The sequence below is a fragment of the Cydia fagiglandana genome, chromosome 25 (assembly GCF_963556715.1).
Source record: "Cydia fagiglandana chromosome 25, ilCydFagi1.1, whole genome shotgun sequence".
In the NCBI taxonomy this organism is placed as follows: Eukaryota; Metazoa; Arthropoda; class Insecta; order Lepidoptera; family Tortricidae; genus Cydia; species Cydia fagiglandana.
In genome coordinates this window covers 5,535,827-5,557,213 of record NC_085956.1, presented here as the reverse complement: position 1 = coordinate 5,557,213, position 21,387 = coordinate 5,535,827, and the positions used below count along the sequence as shown (strand labels likewise).

Here is a 21,387-nt window from a genome sequence, read left to right as displayed (position 1 = left end):
ATTACGATAAAATGGAGTGAGTAGTTTCTTTAACTTTTATCTGTGAATAGGGAGTATTACTCCAATGTTCTACCGCCAGATTGCAGCACTAATTTAGTAAACTATACCGACTGTGCCAAGTTTTAGCGCATAATCACAAAGTGCAAGGTTCCCATTTGGTTCCCAAACAACGGCGTGCAATATCAAACCAGCTATATGTTGTCAACAGCGTCAAATATTGTAATGCCGCGCAAGAGGTTTGACATATCGAACTTCATTTTAGCCAATCACAACTTTTTCTAATAGCGGGAGTTTGTATTTTGGGTTATATTCAGAGCTTAAGAGGCATAGAGTAACCTATATATTGTTAAGAGGATCGCGGCGCTAAAAGGGCACACCTGGGACGACCGGTAGGGCGGAGGCCGATCAGACGTCCCAGGTATCGCTGGGGCGATGCGGTTGAAGCGGACTTGCGTGATCTCCATGCCGATAACTGGCGGGAGATGGCACAGGATCGAGACAATTGGCGTGTACTCGTGTCGGAGGCCAAGACTCATTAATTTTGGGTCGCTGCGCCATTAAAGTAATGAATGCTTCTGTTAACAGATGGAGTCTCTTATGAAGGAGTCAACAATTCACCAACCGAACGAGGGAAACTACACCTGGCTGAAGTCAAGGCAAACGCAACATGACTATTCCAAAGACCTCGAAGTTTTCATTCCTATGGTCTCTAAGGTAAAACTAGTAGAGCCGGACCAAGAAAAGCCTGCAGCGGATTTGATAGCCCTCGCAGTGCTAGTGTTATTTAAACCTCATAATTTCATAGAAGTTTGACGTTGAAAATAACACTTGCACTCATGGGCTATCAAAAACGCTACAGATTTTTCTTGGTCTAACTTCTAGTTCATTTCGAATGTGTGACCCTCGTACCTTAAAACCCTCGCAACGTTGAATTCTACATTTCGAGCCATCGTTACGCTCGCGGCTTAATTTAAGAATCTTTCGCTTGCTTGGGTATTAATATTAGCAGGAGGGTTTAAACAACAACTTTGCCTCCTTTTAAATTAAATAACTATAATATACAACCACGTCATAAAAAAGCGGCTTGGAGGAACTGTCATATCCTCTAACCGCCCAGAGATCTATAAAAAGGTCTCCTGTTCCATTCTAATTTGAACTTTGTGTTGATAAAATAAAATTTCATTTTGCTTGGCAAGGTTTGACGTATGGGCAGCTAGAGGATATATGGGGATTGTCATTCAACGCGTCAAGTACTTTAGTTATGTTAGGGTAAATAAGTAATATAGGCCCCGTGCATGAACTATAGGAGGCAGCATAGAAACCGTTAGATTTTTGGAGCGAGGCGTAAATGTTTCGTTCATGCTTCCGATGTAGCCCATGATGGCAGCCAGATGGCAGAACCTACGCACAAGGAAACGTACCGACGAGAACGGTAGATGGTAGCACTTGCTTTGGCAATGTACATGTGCACATAGGTTTCCGATTTAGGCCACACGATGGCAGACCCTCCAACGCGCACGGTCTATATATATAGTATAGAGGTAATATATAGTATAGAGGGCTATGCCAAAGTAAATTTTGTAGTCACGGTACATTTACTGCCATCTATCGACACACGATTAAAACTTAAAATAAAATTGAAAATGTATAAATTAATTAAAACATGTTTACGGATAAATGATTTTTAATTTTTATTGTCCACACTGACCCATGTTCTTTCACTGATATGTGTTAAAATTGTTAAATAAATATCAAACGATGTCGTCAACGCCATCTAGCCGAGAATAAGCCAAAGGTGTGTGCGCCATCTATTCGAGAATGACTTTTTCTTGATTTCCGAGGCACGTTTTTTTCTTAAACTTTATTTATCTTATATGGAGTTATATATATCTCTGATACTGGTAATAAATAAGAATAATATTGCTTTCTCAGATGTCGTCAGAAAGCTGTGCATCAATAGCCGTGAAGCTTGACAATCTGACGGAAGGTAACGTCGGTACTGCAGCGATCCTCGGACATTTCAAACGGTTGCTGTTAGAGCAGCACAGCATGCAGCTCATAGAGAGCGTGACAAGGACGAAGAGAAAGAGGAACAGAGTGTGTCCGGATTTAGGGGAGCGGCAACCGACTGTGTCTTTTATTTTAGACCAGTAGAGTCAGACCGAGAAAAGTCTGCAGCGATTTTGATAGCCCACGCAGTGCAAATATCATTTTAAACGTCAAACTTCTATGAAATTGTGACGTGTGAATAACACTTGCACTGCGTGGGCAATCAAGATCGCTGCAGACTTTTCTTGGTCTAACTCTAATTTAGTAAAATATAGACCGACAAGAAATTGTAGAAATATCTTCTATATATATAAACGTGAAAGCCCTGACTGACTGACTGACTGACTGACTGACTTAAATCAACGCACAGCCCAAACCGCTGGGACTAGAAAGTCCAAATTTGGCAACTAGATTCCTTATAAGGTCTAGGGGTCCACTAAGAAAGGATTTTTCAAAATTCATCCCCTAAGGGGGTTAAAAAGGGGATGAAAGTTTGTATGGGGTTAAAGTTTTCTTTTAAGCTAGGAATTTGAAACTTTGTAAAAAGGTATTAAATTAAAATACAAGAAAACTAATTTTAGCGTTTTAGAAAATTCATCCCACAAGGTGGTGAAAAAGGGGTTGAAAGTTTGTATGAAGATCAGATATTTTGTGAGTGCGGAACTTGAATCTTTGTATAAGGGCATAGGCACCTATTATGAGAATACAAGAAAAGTAATTTCAGCAACCAACATCAAAATTCACTTGACTTAAAACTTCATACAACTTGCTAAAAAAGAAAGTACTTAATTTCAACATTGCTTGGATATGAAAATGATAGTACTAAAGATGTAAAATGTTGAAGATAAGATTCCACGCGGACGAAGTCGCGGGCAACAGCTAGTTTATTTATATTTGTACTATCCGATTTATTAAATACGCAGAACTTGTGTTTAAAAATAACTCCTATCCGTGTTTTTCTAATAATTATCTAGTGCTTTATTTCATGCAGGGTGTAAAATAAAATACAGTATAGGTAATACTCTATTTGTTAAGGTTTTGTGTAAGCCGGGGCGAGTCGCTAGTAATTAACAAAGAATGCAATAAAATGCATCCAAATGAGATGCACTCGATGCAGACCAGTTAATAACAAAACCTTAACCAATTTATTATCCCATCCCATTAATAAGCGATGTAGGAAGCGATACTCTATACTGTAATTGAAGCGCCGACTGCTGGTAAAATGGAGCGATGGCATTATGTAGTAAGGAGCCACAACCATTTACAATATTACAAGCTTTTATTTAACTTGCAATATAACACTTTAAACTCTCGCGTTTTGTACACATATTTAATTACACAAACGGATCTACGGCGATATAATTTCATTGTTTTTACCTTAAATTTCAGCTGAGTTTGCACCAGCTGTGGTCACGGAAAACTGACAACCTAGCAAATGTCAACGGAGATACTAATAAAACACCACTAAACTATCCGAAATTACTTTATAAAAATGTTCGGGGTAGACAAAGAAATTGCAGCTACCCGTTAAAGTTTAATGCTTATTACTTACAACGTCGGAGTTTAAGGTACAAACAATGAAATTATATAGCGGTAGACCCGTTTGCCGGCTCACCTTCGGTTTGCCGACGATATCGTAGTCATGGCAAAGGCGATGGAGGAACTCAGCATGATGCTCGATGACCTCAACCGAGTTTCACAACGGGTGGGCTTGAAAATGAACATGGACAAGACGAAACTTATGTCAAATGCCAATGTTGTGCCCATCCCAGTCTCTGTTGGGAACTCAGTACTCGAAGTTGTTGTGGCCGATGGTGTCGAAAAGTGCTCGAGTGGAGACCACGGACTAGCAAGCGCAGCGTAGGACGTCCACCCATAAGATGGACGGACGACCTTGTTAAGGCCGCCGGAAGACGCTGGATGCGGGTCGCTTCCAACCGGTACGAATGGAGGTCCAAGGGGGAGGCCTATGTTCAACAGTGGACGTCTTATGGCTGAGATGATGATGATGAGACCCGTTTGTGTACCTATAATTAAATATGTTAACTTGCAATGTTTATAAATATTATTATATGTATATATGTTCGGGTCTTGAAAGCTAAATTAGACCAACTTCCCATTATTCACTAATTGATATCTTATATCTTTATATCTTATTAATATCTTTAATTTTATACGTTTATGAAACTTGAAAGTTTTATATTGTTACGATTAGCATAATGCCATCGGCGATAACCTGTCATGTCAAAAGACCTTACAAGGTCAGACCCACCCGATGCGCTGCGTACAACGTAGCGCAAAAAATGGCGGACGGATGACATTTCCCGCCAAAAACAAACCACCTTACTACCTGCAGCTATACAACTTACTTATCAACCGTATTGTAAGAACAGTAGGCTGATTTTTGTATAATTTTGCGGATATGAACGGTAAATTATATATTTGCAAATTAAGGTGTCAATTATTATCAGTGTTCTGAAAGTGATTTATTGGGACGGTCTTTCGTTGTCTTCAATTAATTTTGAGCTGTGTTCCTTTTATGGCAAATTGGGCGTATAGCATTGAGGTGCTGCGTTTAGCGAAAGATTTCAGAACAGTAGTATGTAATAAAGTCCTTCCCATTTTCGGAAATCGAATAGGTATGTTTTATGTAAAAAAGCGGGGATCCGTTTAAGGGCATACCGGACGATGGTGTTCTGATTAAAAAAGTAGAAGAAACATTTTTCTTAATGAAAATAAAAATATATGCCGTGCAACCCTCCATACAACAGCCAAAAAATATTCACGTAAAATAAAAAGGTGTACCTAGTGATCTACTTATTTACTATAATTGGGAACCAACAGTTTTGATTCATTCAAACTATATCACAACCTTATTATAGAATTATGTAGGTAGATATATACAATATGTTTGTTATGTTTCTCTAGAATAATCTATACTCTGTATCTTTAGGTATTTAAATAAAAGTAAACAAAATCTACCCTCAAATGGCTCCTTAAGTCAGTTGAAGGTATATGAAAACATTACATGATCAAAACGACGTGACTTTAACCTACATTAGGTTAAAGTCAGGTCGTTCAGTGACTGATTCAGGCGGTTTTGTAGGTAGGTATATATGGTCGGTTAACCAATAAATGTTATAACTACCCGATACTTAATTAACAAATTGTTTGTTTACTTTTATTTAAATACAGATACAGCCTTATAGTGACGGATTACTTTAAATCGGCATAGTAAAATCCAACTGTGGAGCAAAGTAGACATATTTTACGGTAAGCATTCATAACATACATTCTCAATAAAGAAAGAATGAAACATTAAAATTTTTACAACATTTTAAAGATCAGTTGAACACGGCCAATCGTTCCAAAAATGGCGCATTTATGATTATGGTTTATTAATTTAAAAAAATGGAACTTCCTCGTAACCTGACATGGAATATGTAGGTATGTAAAGAGGTAGTCCATAATTGTTTACCATCGTATATTCTCGGAAACGTTCGTATTTGTCACGCTACTTCAGTCAACCTCAGGGGAGACCGAGGTGAGTTGAAACAGGTAAGTTGAAACAACGTAATTTTTGAGACATATATTACTGATATCGTGGTGGAAAAAACGATGTTTAGCCGCGTCCTGGTAACCCGCTGGTTCCCCAATATGCGTCCTTGCTTCAAGACGATTACCTATAAATCTATATATATAAATGCAAGTGTCCTGACTGACTGATTCATCAACGCAGAGCCGAAACTACTAAAGCCAGAAAGTTGAAATTTGCACACCAGATTGCATTTATAAAGTGTACAAGAGATAAGAAGCGATTTTGAGAAATTCAACCCCTAAGGGGGTTAAAAAGGGGATGAAAGTTTGTATGGGGTTAAAGTTTTCTTTTAAGATAGGAATTTGAAACTTCGTTAAAAGATATATTAATAAAATACAAAAAAACTAATTTCAGCGTTTTTGAAAATTCGTCCCCTAAGGTGGTGAAAAAGGGGTTGAAAGTTTGTATGGATATCAAAAATTTTTTCGAGTGGTGTACTTGAATCTTTGTATTTAGGGATATTATTAGAAGATAGGAAAAGTAATTTCAGCGTTTTGTAAAATTCATCCCCTAACAGGGTTGAAAAGGGGTCGAAAATTTTAATCCATTACAAATGCTTTGAAACTTCTTAGAAAGGCATAATAGCCGATTACAAAAAAAAGTTATTGCAACGGTTTTGGAAATTCAACCCCTAAGGGGGTTAAAAAGGGGATGAAAGTTCGTCTTCGGGTGCAAATTTTATTTAAAGCTAGGAACTTGAAACTTTATAAAAAAGTATCAAATTCAAATACAGGAAAACTAATTTCAGCGTTTTAGAAAATTCATCCCCGAAGGTGGTGAAAAAGGGGTTGAAAGTTTGTATGGATATCAAAATTTTTTTCGAGCGCAGGACTTGAATCTTTGTATTTAGGGATATTATTAGAAGACAATAAAAGTAATTTCAGCGTTTTGTAAAATTCAACCCCTAACAGAGTTAAAAAGGGGATGAAAGTTTGTATGGGGTTAAAGTTTTCTTTTGAGCTAGGAATTTCAAACTTCTTTCAAAAATATATGATTAAAATACAAGAAAACTAATTTGAGCGTTTTTGAAAATTCATCCCCTAAGGTGGTGAAAAAGGGGTTGAAAATTTGTATGGATACCAAACATTTTTCGAGTTTGGGACTTGAATCTTTGTATTTAGGGATATTATTAGAAGACAGGAAATGTAATTACAGCGTTTTGTAAAATTCATCCCCTAACAGGGTTAAAAAGGGGTTGAAAATTTGAATCCATTACAAATGGTTTTGAAACTGCTTAGAAAGGCATAATAGCCGATTACAAAAATAAAGTAATTGCAACGTTTTTGGAATTTCAATCCCTAAGGGGGTTAAAAAGGGGATGAACGAAAGAAAGAAAGAAAGATGAAGAAAAGTGCTTGGATATAAAAATTATAGGTACTAAGGTATAAGATTCCACGCGGACGAAGTCGCGGGCAACAGCTAGTACCGCATAATTCATGTTTTTTCAACTTACCTCTGTTTCAACTCACCTCGGTCTCCCCTACTTTTTGTGCCGAGACTGACTGAAATAGACACGTTCGTACGTTTCCGAGAAAATACGATGGAAAATAATTATGCACTACATCTGTAGGCAAACTGGTTATAGAAAATACGATGAAGCGTGCCGAAAACAGATATGCACTGCCTTTTGCCCTGTCTCATCAAGGTGGGGGCACGGCCATGCCCCCAAATCTGTGGGTACCTTAAGGTTAAGGGCTGTACCAACCTTTTGTAGAATGCGGAATCTGGGAGCGTACTTATGGTTGAAATGAACCAGTTTAGAAAAGGCATGTAGCCCTTTCTAGTTTTGCTACTTTAACTATGTAGGTACCTACCTATATCTAGCTCACTTTCAATCAATACAGGATTTCGCAAAACTGCATTGCAATATGTCTTTTATTACCTAACGATTAAGGTGAGTATTCAAAGCGGTTACCAAAACAAGTAAATTTCTAGAAAATCTAGAATAATGTCGATACTTGGTACAGTTACCTAGTTTGAATCGGAACACAATATTGGTTATGCGTTACGCAATCTAGATTCTATTAGGTAGTCTAGTATTTGTCTCATTACCTTTGAAGTAATATGTAGATTAGGGTGTTTTTTGAACATTTAGCCATAGTAAATTTTGTAGTCAAAGTAAATTTACTGCCATCTATCGACACACGAGTAAAACTCAAAATAAAAACGTATAAAATTATCAAAAAAATTATATATATGGATAAATGATTTTATTATTATTATATCATTTTGATCCATGTTCATTCACTGATATCTATGTGTTAAAATTGTTAAATATGAAACGGCGTCGTCACGCCATCTAGCCGAGCATAGGCCAAAGGTGTGTGCGCCATCTATCCGAGAATGACTTTTTCTTGATTTCCGAGGCACGTTTTTTCCTTAGACTTTATTCATCTTATACGAAGTTATATATGTCTTTGGCCATACTCTGCAATATTGCACAAATAGGGAATTATCATAAATCTAAACCTAAATTAGCCTGAGGCATTGTTCCCAGGACACTGGCCGCGTTCCCTCTCTGCACAGTGAGGCTGAGTTTTTGTGCAATAAATGCGCCTGCTCGTAGGTCGCCAGACACCCGGACTAGTGTGGTAATGTGAAATATCAATTTTTACTTCTGGACCTTTCAAGCCGAAAATATTTATCACTCAAAATCATCACTCAAATATTCAATTTTGTCTGCAAACTCACATTGGCATATTGAAAAAAAAACTCAAAATTTGAATGCACTTTGCCACTCTTGTGCGTTTGTGCGCAGGTGTGTGGGTAAGTGGGTATGTGTGTATTGATAAACAAAAAAAGTTTAGATTTCTCGTACTATTTCATGTTTTTCAAGAAAATATTAAAGCATTTCCAATAACACCCAACTTTAAATTTTGGACGAATTTAGGTACATAGTCTAGAGTCGAAGACAGTAAGCAATGCAATGACATTTGCTATGACAAATTTTTGTCAACATTAATATGACATTTTTAATGACACTCCTGACATTGTTTTATTCAATTCGCTGTAAAGTTAAATTAGATAATTTGACGGATTCTACAATTAGATGCACATCGTCACAGTAGAATTAGAAGCAGTACGGGTAGTTGGGGCACAGTGCGGGGTCGAAATCGGCGGGGTAGCGGGGGGCTCTGCAATAGACATGACACATATAAATTTTACTAAAATCTAGTTAAATTGATAGAAAATGAGCAATTTATCATAATATTATAAACTTCAAACATTCAAAACTTCAAGCTTTAGCTAAAGACGAAACCAGGATAAACCACTTTAAGAGAACAGCCGGCCTAGCCAAAGTTACAATCGCTATCGCTTCGACAACGAAAAGCATTATGTCTCTCTATTATCACTCTTCCATGTTAGCGCGACAGTGACAGTTGCGTTTCGATCGCTACGGAGCGTAAGCGATTGGAATTTTGGCTACGCGGCCATAATAGATATAGATAATAGAGAGACATAATGCTTTTCGTTGTCGATGCGATAGCGATTGTAACCTTGGCTAGGCCGGCTGATTGAAAGGTTTTCCTTGGAGACCAGCGTTGACATTAAGCTGATTGGAGACTTAATAAAATAAAGTGACGCTTAATAATAACTTATGTTTTAAGCTTAGTTAAAGCGTTTTTCGAGTATAGTTTGTTCTATTGATTAGGTGATTACTTACTCAATAGCGGGCATAGCCGCAGCCGCCGAGCGGGCAAGCGGCAGCTCCCAGTCCGGGATGGGCATGCCGTCCAGCGTGTAGCGCGCGAGCACCTGGGCGTGGCAGAGCGGGTAGTTCGGGCAGATGGCGGTCTATTGATTGGGTTACTTACTCAATAGCGGGCATAGCCGCAGCCGCGGAACGGGCAAGCGGCAGCTCCCAGTCCGGGATGGGCATGCCGTCCGGCGTGTAGCGCGCGAGCACCTGGGCGTCGCAGAGCGGGTAGTTCGGGCAGATGGCGGTCTATTGATTGGGTTACTTACTCAATAGCGGGCATAGCCGCAGCCGCGGAACGGGCAAGCGGCAGCTCCCAGTCCGGGATGGGCATGCCGCCCGGCGTATAGCGCGCGAGCACCTGGGCGTGGCAGAGCGGGTAGTTCGGGCAGATGGCGGTCTATTGATTGGGTTACTTACTCAATAGCGGGCATAGCCGCAGCCGCCGAGCGGGCAAGCGGCAGCTCCCAGTCCGGGATGGGCATACCGTCCAGCGTGTAGCGCGCGAGCACCTGGGCGTGGCAGAGCGGGTAGTTCGGGCAGATGGCGGTCTATTGATTGGGTTACTTACTCAATAGCGGGCATAGCCGCAGCCGCCGAGCGGGCAAGCGGCAGCTCCCAGTCCGGGATGGGCATGCCGTCCGGCGTATAGCGCGCGAGTACCTGGGCGTCGCAGAGCGCGTAGTTCGGGCAGATGGCGGTCTATTGATTGGGTTACTTACTCAATAGCGGGCATAGCCGCAGCCGCCGAGCGGGCAAGCGGCAGCTCCCAGTCCGGGATGGGCATGCCGTCCGGCGTATAGCGGGCGAGCACCTGGGCGTCGCAGAGCGGGTAGTTCGGGCAGATGGCGGTCTTTTGATTGGGTTACTTACTCAATAGCGGGCATAGCCGCAGCCGCCGAACGGGCAAGCGGCAGCTCCCAGTCCGGGATGGGCATGCCGCCCGGCGTGTAGCGTGCGAGCACCTGGGCGTCGCAGAGCGGGTAGTTCGGGCAGATGGCGGTCTATTGATTGGGTTACTTACTCAATAGCGGGCATGGCCGCAGCCGCGGAACGGGCAAGCGGCAGCTCCCAGTCCGGGATGGGCATGCCGTCCGGCGTGTAGCGCGCGAGCACCTGGGCGTCGCAGAGCGGGTAGTTCGGGCAGATGGCGGTCTATTGATTGGGTTACTTACTCAATAGCGGGCATAGCCGCAGCCGCCGAGCGGGCAAGCGGCAGCTCCCAGTCCGGGATGGGCATGCCGTCCAGCGTGTAGCGGGCGAGCACCTGGGCGTCGCAGAGCGGGTAGTTCGGGCAGATGGCGGTCTATTGATTGGGTTACTTACTCAATAGCGGGCATCGCCGCAGCCGCGGAACGGGCAAGCGGCAGCTCCCAGTCCGGGATGGGCATGCCGTTGGGCGTATAGCGGGCGAGCACCTGGGCGTCGCAGAGCGGGTAGTTCGGGCAAATGGCGGTCTATTGATTGGGTTACTTACTCAATAGCGGGCATGGCCGCAGCCGCGGAACGGGCAAGCGGCAGCTCCCAGTCCGGGATGGGCATGCCGTCCGGCGTATAGCGCGCGAGCACCTGGGCGTCGCAGAGCGGGTAGTTCGGGCAGATGGCGGGGTGGATGCCGTGGGGGAAGTCGTTGGCAAGGGCCACGGCGGCGATGGCGCAGACGAGCAACTGTAGATATAGGTTAGATTAAGGTAAACGTGATATATTAATGCTCATTAGACTTGTTGTCACCTATAGATGTGCAAGTTAAAGAAGATGTAAAAGTTCCAGGAAATTTCATTAAAGTATCATGGGAAAGAAGATAAGAAATGAGTACTTATTTTTTTATGATTTTTTAAACATTGTCTAAAAAACACTTTCTTCGTATCTGGGTTGCTGTGAAAGATCTAACATATACCAAATCTACAATTCTACATATTCGGGTTCGTCTTTAACGTCTCTAAAATTGTCTAGGGGTTTAATTTTATAATCTAATTAACACAAAAGTTATGGCCAGAAAACCAGTTTCTTGGTCTAAAATTACAGTTTACAATTACAGTCTTGGTACAGTTTTGATGCCAAATAATATATCTCGAAGACAATAAACAGTGAAGTAAATACGATACTATATTGCTTAAAGCCGTTGTTGTTAATAATGATAAGCTACAAAAAACATTAGAAAACTAAGGGATTCAGATCGAAGGTCATTGGGGCATGGGATCTAAACAAATACTTGTAAGTATTGTCTATGTAGATGAGCTTACCACTTTGGTGAACATGGTGCTAGTAGTTTTCTCGACTGCTGGAGTGAAACTGATACTTTTGCAATTATTGATTAGCTATTTATATTGCTGATGATGTTCAAATAATAGTTCTACTCCTTACTTTGTACTCCTAATTGATAGCAAATTTTTGACAAGCAGGTTTTTTATTAATTATATTAATTACATCATTTGCGGCTACTACATTTTTGTCTTTACTAGTTGTTTTTTTATTTGCGTAATAATGTCGTATCTCATTATTCTTGAGCTTCCAAATCATTATAATACCTATATCTATAGGAAATATGGTCTTAACTACAGTATATAGTTTCGTTAAAAGTGATATAATTATGAGATTAAGAATACATATATCTCAACACCAATGATACTAACAATAATACTTATAGATGGTCAAGCAAATCCTGTCAGTAGAAAAAGGCGCGAAATTCAAATTTCCTATGAGACGAAAAAGTATCCCTTCGCGCCTACATTTTTCAAATTTGCCGCTTTTTTCTACTGACAAGATCTGCTTGACCAACTATACATTGTGTATGTATGTTATGTATGTAAGAACTTTATTAAGCACTACATCTGTAATTTGTCGGGTCTTTCGCTATGTCGTTAAGCAATTTTATCTCTAATTTTATTTTAATTTTTTAATTTTTTTTATTATGTATATAATTTAATAAGACAGGTTTAATACCACAAATAAAATATTTAAATTAGAAGCAATTTGAGAGTAACTACTAAATTAATTGGCATAATGTAATTAACATATCATTAAGAATAAACCGGAGTTTTAAAGAAATGTAATTACTTTTATAGAGCCTTTTGTATATTATCAGATGACAACCAAACTCACTAATTATAAAAAAAAGCCTTGTTTTAGTACAACTACGGTTCACTATGATTCTGAACTTGTGTGTAATTAATTAGTTTTGGTTTGTTATTTGGAGATATTAGTATAAATAGTTTGAGTTGGGACTAATAGAGCATCAGTCTCGCATCAGCTGTTGAGGAGATAACTAAAAATGTTCGCTAAAGTGGTGAGATCTATTTACCTTTCATATGTGTGGTAGTTGCGAAGCAGAACCCAGAGCGGCTACCGCGAAAACCGAAATTCGCAAATTGCGGGGATCTTTCTCTTTTACTCCAACGGAGGCGTAATTAGAGTGACAGAGAAAAATCCCCGCAATTTGCGAACTTCGATTTCCACGATAACGCGAGGAAGATGATGATGATGCACGGTAGTCAAAAATCGTGGGTTCAAATCTGGGTTGTGATACTTCTGATGTATAGAGTAGAAACTAATATGACATGACGGTACTAGCCTATAGTCCGACAAGAAATTGTAGCAAATTATTGAGGGCGCCACTTCCTACGTAGGTATCTGTCACATTTTTGACGTAAAATGCTTTAACATGGCAACAATTTAGTATGGAATGTTTTTAGTTCCATTTTATTATTATATTAGTCGCACTGTAGGGATTGCAATCCGGTCCGGCGGATCCGGTAATCCGGCCGGATCCGGCACATTTTTCATGATACCGGATCCGGCAAAATTCACCGGATCCGGTCCCGGATCCGGTAAAGTGAAATAAAGCGCTAAAATATAAAATAACAGCTTAAAACACTGCTAAAATTTAAAAGTTCTCGCCAGTATTCGAATTTTCTCGCTCGCAAACAGCAACACAACAACTTGTTTGTTAGTTGACGCCAGTCTTCTAGCCGACGAAATATGTGCCGTGAGATTTCCGTGCACCGTAAGTACTGGATTGGTTTATATTCAATTTATTGTGTTGTTACATTGTAATTTAATGTACATGTTCTTTCGTTTTTTTTTGTACTTATAATAAGTGTTACCTGCATTTAAAATATAATGAATAAATATTTATAAAATTAAATAGAGAAATATATGTTGACTTTTGACGACCGGTCTGACCTAGCCAGTGGGTAGTGATCCTGCCTGTGGAGCCGCGATCCTGGGTTTTCGAATCCCGGTAAGGACAATTATTTGTGTGATGAGCACAGATATTTTTTCCTGAGTCATGGTTGCTTTCTATGTATTTAATTTTAAGTATTTGTATATTATATATCGTTGTCTGAGTACCAACAACACAAGCTTTCTTGAGCTTACCGTGGGGCTTAGTCAGTTTGTGTAAAAATGTCCTATAATATTTATGTATTATTATATTTTTATTTATCATTTTTCTTAGACTAGGTTTTTATAATATGTATATAAAAGTAAAATATAAAAACACTTACAAAACAATAAAAAATACATATAAACACATTATAAAAAACCTAACCTAGGGTGCCGCCAGCAGCGGGGCAAGGCCCAAGCTACCGGTGGTCAGGGTTGCAGAGATTAGTCATATTATTATTATTTATATGTTATTTTGTTATTATTATGCTACTAAATGTACTTGTATAGGTATACACGTTTATTGATTTTGTTTGCTAAAACTAAAATGGTTGAATTGAGAGCACCTTTTTGTTGGAAATGTGGGTTGGGCTATAGATATTTTAAGAGATAATTTTTAAGAAAAAAAAACCGACTTCTATGGGACCCGGTGAAAGATTATGGTAGATGGTGCACTATGTAGAAAAGGAGGTAAAACCAGTACTTTCTAGTAGCATTTCGTTTCCGTAAGGGTCGTAGTTCTAACCTAACCCACTTCTCTGATAGCAGTTCGGTTCTGTGAGGATCGCAGTTCGAACCTAATCAAACCCACTTTTCTAGTAGCATTTCGTTTCTGTAAGACTCGCAGTTCTAACCAAACCTAACCCACTTTTGTTCGATTCTGTGAGGATCGCAGTTCGAACCTAATCAAACCCACTTTTCTAGTAGCATTTCGTTTCTGTAAGACTCGCAGTTCTAACCAAACCTAACCCACTTTTGTTCGGTTCTGTGAGGATCGCAGTTCAAACCTAACCTAACCCACTTAACGGCGCATGCGGTGCGGTGTACGGGAGCTGGAGCGGGAGGGGTTTGGCATCATCATACCCACATTTTATGGTAGGTAATCATAGTGGTTTATTTAGTTTAGGTATCATAGTGGTTTTCCGGGTCAAGGTCCGGGTCTCTGAGTGAGAGTCCGGGTCCGAGTCCCGGTCCGAGTCCGGGTCCGGGTCCGGGTCCGGGTCCGAGTCCGAGTCCGGGTCCGAGTCCGAGTCCGAGTCCGAGTCCGGGTCCGAACCGGATCCGGGTATGAGTCCGGGTCCCAGTCCAAGTCAAAATCGAAATTCGAAATCACCAAACATGTACTATGCGTCGTTGAAGAGTTCTGTTCTGATCATCATCAGCAGTTCCACTTCATCAAATGCGACAGTTTTTAATGTAAATGCTTGATTTTATGATGAAAATACAAAAAATTCTATACGTATGCCTTTAAGATTTGAGGAGTTCCCTCGATTCCTTATGGATCCCATCATCAGAACTCGAGCTTGACAGAAATGTGGCTTAAAAACTAAACTTGCTTAACAAACATAACGAAGAGGACAAATCGCCAAACGTAAACTATGCGTCGTTGAAGAGTTCCGTTCTGATCATCATCAGCAGTTCCACTTCATCAAATGCGACAGTTTTTAATGAAAATGCTTGATTTTCTGATGAAAATACAAAAATCTCTATACGCATGCCTTTAAAATTTGAAGAGTTCCCTCGATTTCTCATGGATCCCATCATCAGAACTCAAGCTTGATAAAATTGTGGCTTAAAAACTTAACTTGCTTAACAAACATAACGAAGAGGACAAATCGCCAAAGGTGAACTATGCGTCGTTGAAGAGTTCCGTTCTGATCATCATCAGCAGTTCCACTTCATCAAATGTCACATTTTTGAATGTATATGCTTGACTTGTTGATAAAAACACAAAAATCACCATATGTATGCCTTTAAGATTTGAGGAGTTCCGTCGATTCCTCATAGATCCCATCATCAGAACTGGATTTTGACAAAAACGGGACCAATCTGTATGCATATACATACAATCAAAAAAAAAATTTTCAAAATCGGTCCAGTAATGACGGAGATATGGAGTAACAAACATGAAAAAAAATATATATATATAAAAAAAAAAAAAAACATACAACCGAATTGATAACCTCCTCCTTTGGGATTTGGAAGTCGGTTAAAAAAGAAGATTTTGTTTGTGGTTAAGTAATGAAAACGTTGATTTTTGAAACTTAAAACAGCCATCATCGAATTAAACTGTTGTGAGACATACTAACATTGAATAATTTACGGTTTAGACTCACTTGTTTTTAGTCACTCGCGCGACATGTTTCGGAGAGCCTAGGTCTCCTGTTAAGACACCCGTTTTATTAATCCATTAAAAAATATCCTTAACTTCGCATATAACGCTAAAAACATGATAAAATACGTGACTTGATGAATTTTTTATCCGCAATACCAATCCGGCCGGATCCGGCCGGATCCGCCGGATTGAGGCCAAAATCCGACCGTATCCGGCCGGATTCAAAACCAGTCCGGATTGCAATCCCTATCGCACTGGTTCTCGGTTCGAATCCTGGTAGGGGCATTTACTTGTGTGTTTATCACAAATAATTGTTCCTGACACAATTAATATAACTATTCTTTTAAATACTTAGGGGCCCACTGATTAACAGTCCGCCGGACGGTATCTGCCTGTCAGTTAGAACAAAATTTTGACAGCTCCGAACAACTGACAGGCCGATACCGTCCGGCGGACTGTTAATGAGTGGGCCGAGATTATTCGTCGACCGCCATATTGGTAACATCGCCTCGTGATTCATTTCTTTGTTTTTGCTCATTAATGTTGTTTAAAGTGTAATATTGATAGCGTGTTATGCAGTAAATTAATGTGGAAGTGTGCAGATAATGAAAAAATAATCATGAAACGCGTTTATCCACCATTCTGGCGTCAACGCCGGGTAGCCCACGACGGTCCTTGTACTTAAAGTCCAGCTATCACCTTACAAGAGCTCATAACCCAAATACCGAACAACGTCGTGCTCTACGAGCATTTGGTATTTCTACCTCTAACCGTGGCTGGCTAGAGCCCTAGAGGCCATAATTTGATAGTTTTATACCGTACACTGGCTAAAGTCTATTTATTACAAATAATATTAATTCGATCCCACGTGGGATCCACTTTGACGTTGGCGAAATCATCGACAGTATCGATGGAGCCATATTACCCAAAGATTGATTGATTGATTGATTGATAATGAGTGGGCCATTTTACATCGCCATCAAGTACCCACAACACAAGCCTTATCGCTCGATCTGTGTAAAATTGCCCTATAATATTTTTCGGTAATATATTTTAATAATTTTTCTAGTTGCTAGTCTGCGCCGTCGCCGCCGTGGCTGCAGGCATCGAGTACCCCCCGGGCATCAACCCGGCCCTCTGCCCGAACTACCCGAACTGTGACATGGAGCTCCTCGCCCGCTACGCCCCGCAGACCCTCCCCTTCCCTGGGTACGGGTTCCCGTACGCCCGGATGGTGTACGCTGCCCCTTATCCTATTGCAGCTCCAATTCCAGCTCCAATTCCTGTTCCTGTCGCCGCTCCTATTACTGAAGAGTAAGTAAAAAATATGGGGCATTATCTAAGAAAAGAGAGCGCGAAAGATGGCGCTTACGCCGCACAGCGTCGCGCGGCATTGTGTCTATATCGCAGCATCGTTAATAATGGCGTAAGCGCCATCGACAATAAGGTCCCTTTTCATAGATAATGTCACATATAAAGCTTTTTAGACAAGAACGTTACTTTGCTAATTCGCGAAATAATAGCGTGCTAATCAGTGCTAATTCGTTATACTTGCGTATATTTTGCATGCGAGTAGTTTTAATGATGGAAAATGTTTTCTACGGTAAATACATATAATGGCTCGTCTACACGATGGGCCAGCGCCGGCCACTCCAAGGGACGCAGCCATGCGGTAGAATGAGATAGCAATATCACTTGCTCCCTCTAACGCATAAATGCGTCCCTTGGAGTGGCCGGCGCTGGCCCATCGTGTAGAGGAGCCATTTTCTACGGTAAATACATACATATAAAACACATTCACTGATTATCACTGGCATTTGACGTTGTTCACAGACCCGCCGCCCTGCCCACCGCTCCGCTGTACCCCGCCGACGTCGACCCCGCTTCGTGCCCCAACTACCCGTACTGCGCGTAATTCTACTGTGACTTTTTAGCCCTTACTGAAATCAATTTTAATTTTTTTACTTGGGTTGTAATGAATGTCACATTGCAGTTAGCCAGTTAGTAACAAATAATGTCTCAATAAATACTCGAACATTAGGTGTTTCGAATGGGAGGTTGATAAGTATAGTCGCACCAAACAAAGTCTGCAGCGGATTTGATAGCCCACGCACTGTAAGTGTTATGCAATACGTCATAGTTTCATAGGAGTTTGACGTTTAAAATGACACTTGCACTGCGTGGGCTAGCAAAATCGCTGCAAACTTTTTACGGTCTGACTTTAAATAATTTGTGACATTCATACAATATTTTAAAGTTTTGCACCGTGCATTGGTTGTCAAAGTTTGCAATCATAGTGAATGCAATAAAAAGTTTAAACAAAGGTAAAGTTAGACCAAGAAAAGTCTGCAGCTATTTTGATAGTCCACGCAGTGCAGGTGTTAATTTAAACGTCAAACTTCTATCAAATTATGACGTATAAATAACACTTGCACTGCGTCGGCTATCATAATCACTGCAGAATTTTCTTGGTCTAATTCTAATCTGTAGTGAGGAACATAGGAAAAATAAACCAACAAATTCAGTTAAAAAGTTGCGGATATTTGCCATGAAGAAATAAATTGATATACAAACTATTTTTGTTTTTAATTTATTCACTGTGGTATGGTTAAATCATTTACATTTATTTAACTAGCTAAAGAAATACACTATAGGCACCTCACGTATTATGTATTATGCAAATTTTGTCAGTAGAAAAAGGCGCGAAATTTTAATTTTCTATAGGACGATAACTCTTCGCACCTACATTTTTTAAATTAGCCGCCTTTTTCTACTGACAAGATTTGCTTGACCAAGGATATATACGTATCACGTATGTTTTCTTTTTACTTATCTCTACAGATTTATTTCACGAGTTCTCGAGGCATTGAGTTTTTTCCCCGTCTCGACTTATACGCAGGACAAATTTCTCGAGATTTCTCGCCTCGAGAATTCTCGAGCAGAAATCTTATTATTTATACTTGTAGACTTTACATATTAAGGTGAAATGTACGGTAATATGAAATGTCTTTTCGGCAAACAAGGGATATTTCAGTAAGCTAGGGTCATTAAATAAAAGAAATAAATATTATAGGACACTAACACAGATTGACTAATCCCACGGTGAGCCCAAGGAGGCTGGTGTTATGGGTAGGTAGTCAGACGACGATATATATCTCTTCTTCTTGATCGGGTCACTCTTGACAGAGCGGTCGTGGTCATCATTGGAAGTCTCCCTTTGTGACACGTTTGACGGCTCGCCTCCACTCCTCCCTGACGGCTGCGCGTTTAGCGCATTCGTGCAAGGGGCCGTCCATTGCTGCCTTTATTTGGTCCGTCCACCTCATGGGCGACCTTCCTCGCGCTCGGGTACCTTCTACTCTACGATACTCTACGATATACTCGTATATAATAATACATATATAAATACTTAAATATATAGAAAACAACCATGGTTCAGGAACAAATACCTGTGCTTATCAAGCTTATCACACAAATGAATGCCCTTACCGGGATTCGAACCCAGGACCATCGGCTTCACAGGCAGACTCACTATATCCACTAGTAAGGCCAGAAAACTGGCCACACTGGGTCATTTCATGTACTTAGTGCGGTGTATGTACACTCCCTTATGTTTTCTTTCTCTATGGTTGCTTGTCTATACCAATAATGGCCGCCGTGTATATTTCTCCGTGTGTTATTAATAACAATAAAATTATTGCGGCGCTATGCGACGTAATCGTCACCCGTCATAAGGTACCTTTTGCCGTGGAACGTCACAGATCTTTACTATTTCATATCTAGTGAATCTCTAATTTATTTCCCGAATCGCGCCGTGAGGTACTCTAAGAATGACATACCCAGATTAAAGTGATGATTCAATTAAAGTCTCAGAGCGATCCTGTTATTATTATTACCGATACGATCAGTGTGCCTAACTTCACTCCACTCCAAACGATACTGTCCCTTTCTAACTAATACTAAATAAAAGAGCAAGAATTATTATTTAATTAGTACGAGTATAGTTCGTAGATTCGTAACTGAGCCCGGCGGCTAATCCTATGGTCTATTGTTAAGTAAAACCGCACGTGCTACTTACCTGCAAAAAAGGGTCATCCTTATTCTATTTGGCACCTGAGCGCAGGCTAGTCCAACGCTCAAAAAACCAGTGTAGTTGCGCTCTCCGATAACGCGCCTTTGTTACGCATCTCGATGACACATTTTAGACTGCTTCTGTAGTGTTCGACTCGCCGGCACTCAGAAACCGAAGTACGCAGGTTTTTATGCAGGTGGTGGTGGCACGTGGCACGAGCGGTTTTACTTAACAATAGACAATAGGATTAGCTCGGGCTCAGTTACGAACCTACGAACTATAAACGGTAAATTACTTATCGAAACTAAATTACGTTCACGATAGCGTTTCTGTCAATGCCAAATTGATGGTAGCCGTGAAGTAGTCAAATTTTATTCGATATCGTGATGTGACGTACGGTGGGTTTTGCGTTAATTCATTATTAAGGGATTTTGAGTTTCCAAAACGTTCCGCTTGGCGCGCTGTTCAAAATCACATACCTACAAAATGAGACTTAACGCAAAGGCGTAAGGTAAAGGGCCCCTGTTTCGGCAGGTTAAGGCTCTTGAGAGTGAGATGAGAGTTTGTGTATTTTTTTTTAATATTACTAAGCATATCATTACCTTGAAAGCTTTTGAATATGATATATTAGTTCTTTGTTAATAATTTAATGTATAAACTGTAGGGTTTTAGTTGAAACTTTTTTTTATATGAATTTTTTCGTGAACCTCTTATTTGGCTCCCATTTCGTGATACAAATTTAGGTCAGCTCCTAAATTCGTGAATTCGTGTCCCCTGTTTCGGCATAAAGTTTTCTTAGAGTAATTGGTGATAAATTGATAATTTGCTGATAATCATTTTAAATATTTAACGGTCTTACCTACTTACGAATAATTGTAAGGTCAAATTAAAAATAATAATAAAAAAAAGGTTATATTGAGAGCTAGCTTAAAGTTTTTTGTACTCGTCGACTTTAATGGTTGAATTAAGACTTAGATAAACCATATGGGTACTTTAATACTTGATTAAAAGTCAAACAATTTAATTTTTTTTTTTTTAATAAAAAATAAAAATATAGAATTAAAAAAATAAAAAATAATTAAAAATAATAATTATTTACAAAAAATAATTTACTATCTTATATGTTAAAAATAAACATACACAAAAATAAATCAAATTTCAATAATAAATAAAATTGTGCTAGTAGTTAATATGAGAATACGTGGAACATACCTTAAATTTTTTAACTCGGGTCACATTCAAACTCGTTTTATGAGAATTCTAGTGAAAAAAACATATACCGAATTTCGCTCATACGAAACTTCATGAAATACATTAATTGTTTTCTAATTTATTTTTTTAATTATCTTTGTTGTTATATTTAAAAACAAGCACTCAAAATGTATCTAGAAAATCCTTGATTCGTTAGTGGCACGAAATAGGAGACACACGTAAGATAAAATGACCGCTATTTCGTGAGTCGATTTATTGCA

General features: G+C 39.8%; 2 protein-coding genes across 2 annotated transcripts; both read left to right on the top strand.

Moving 5' to 3' along the window:
* Positions 1-217: 217 nt before the first annotated feature.
* On the top strand, positions 218-2,196 carry LOC134676962 (uncharacterized). The gene is made up of 2 exons (XM_063535339.1): positions 218-714; positions 1,933-2,196. The coding sequence occupies exons 1-2, from the start codon at positions 586-588 to the stop codon at positions 2,152-2,154; spliced, it is 351 nt and encodes a 116-aa protein (XP_063391409.1). The 5' UTR covers positions 218-585; the 3' UTR covers positions 2,155-2,196.
* A 10,317-nt stretch (positions 2,197-12,513) lies between these two features.
* Positions 12,514-17,800, top strand: LOC134676831 (cuticle protein 1-like). The gene is made up of 3 exons (XM_063535211.1): positions 12,514-12,630; positions 16,913-17,157; positions 17,677-17,800. Exons 1-3 carry the CDS (start codon positions 12,616-12,618, stop codon positions 17,756-17,758), a joined length of 342 nt encoding a protein of 113 aa, XP_063391281.1. The 5' UTR covers positions 12,514-12,615; the 3' UTR covers positions 17,759-17,800.
* The last annotated feature ends 3,587 nt before the right edge of the window (positions 17,801-21,387 follow it).

Excerpts from the sequence above, each read along its gene's own strand:
- LOC134676831 (XM_063535211.1), top strand. Across the intron at positions 17,158-17,676 it reads GCCGCTCCTATTACTGAAGA|ACCCGCCGCCCTGCCCACCG; the intron begins GTAAGTAAAAAA and ends CGTTGTTCACAG.
- LOC134676962 (XM_063535339.1), top strand. The coding sequence starts at position 586 with ATGGAGTCTCTTATGAAGGAGTCAACAATTCACCAACCGAACGAGGGA. Across the intron at positions 715-1,932 it reads TCATTCCTATGGTCTCTAAG|ATGTCGTCAGAAAGCTGTGC; the intron begins GTAAAACTAGTA and ends TTGCTTTCTCAG.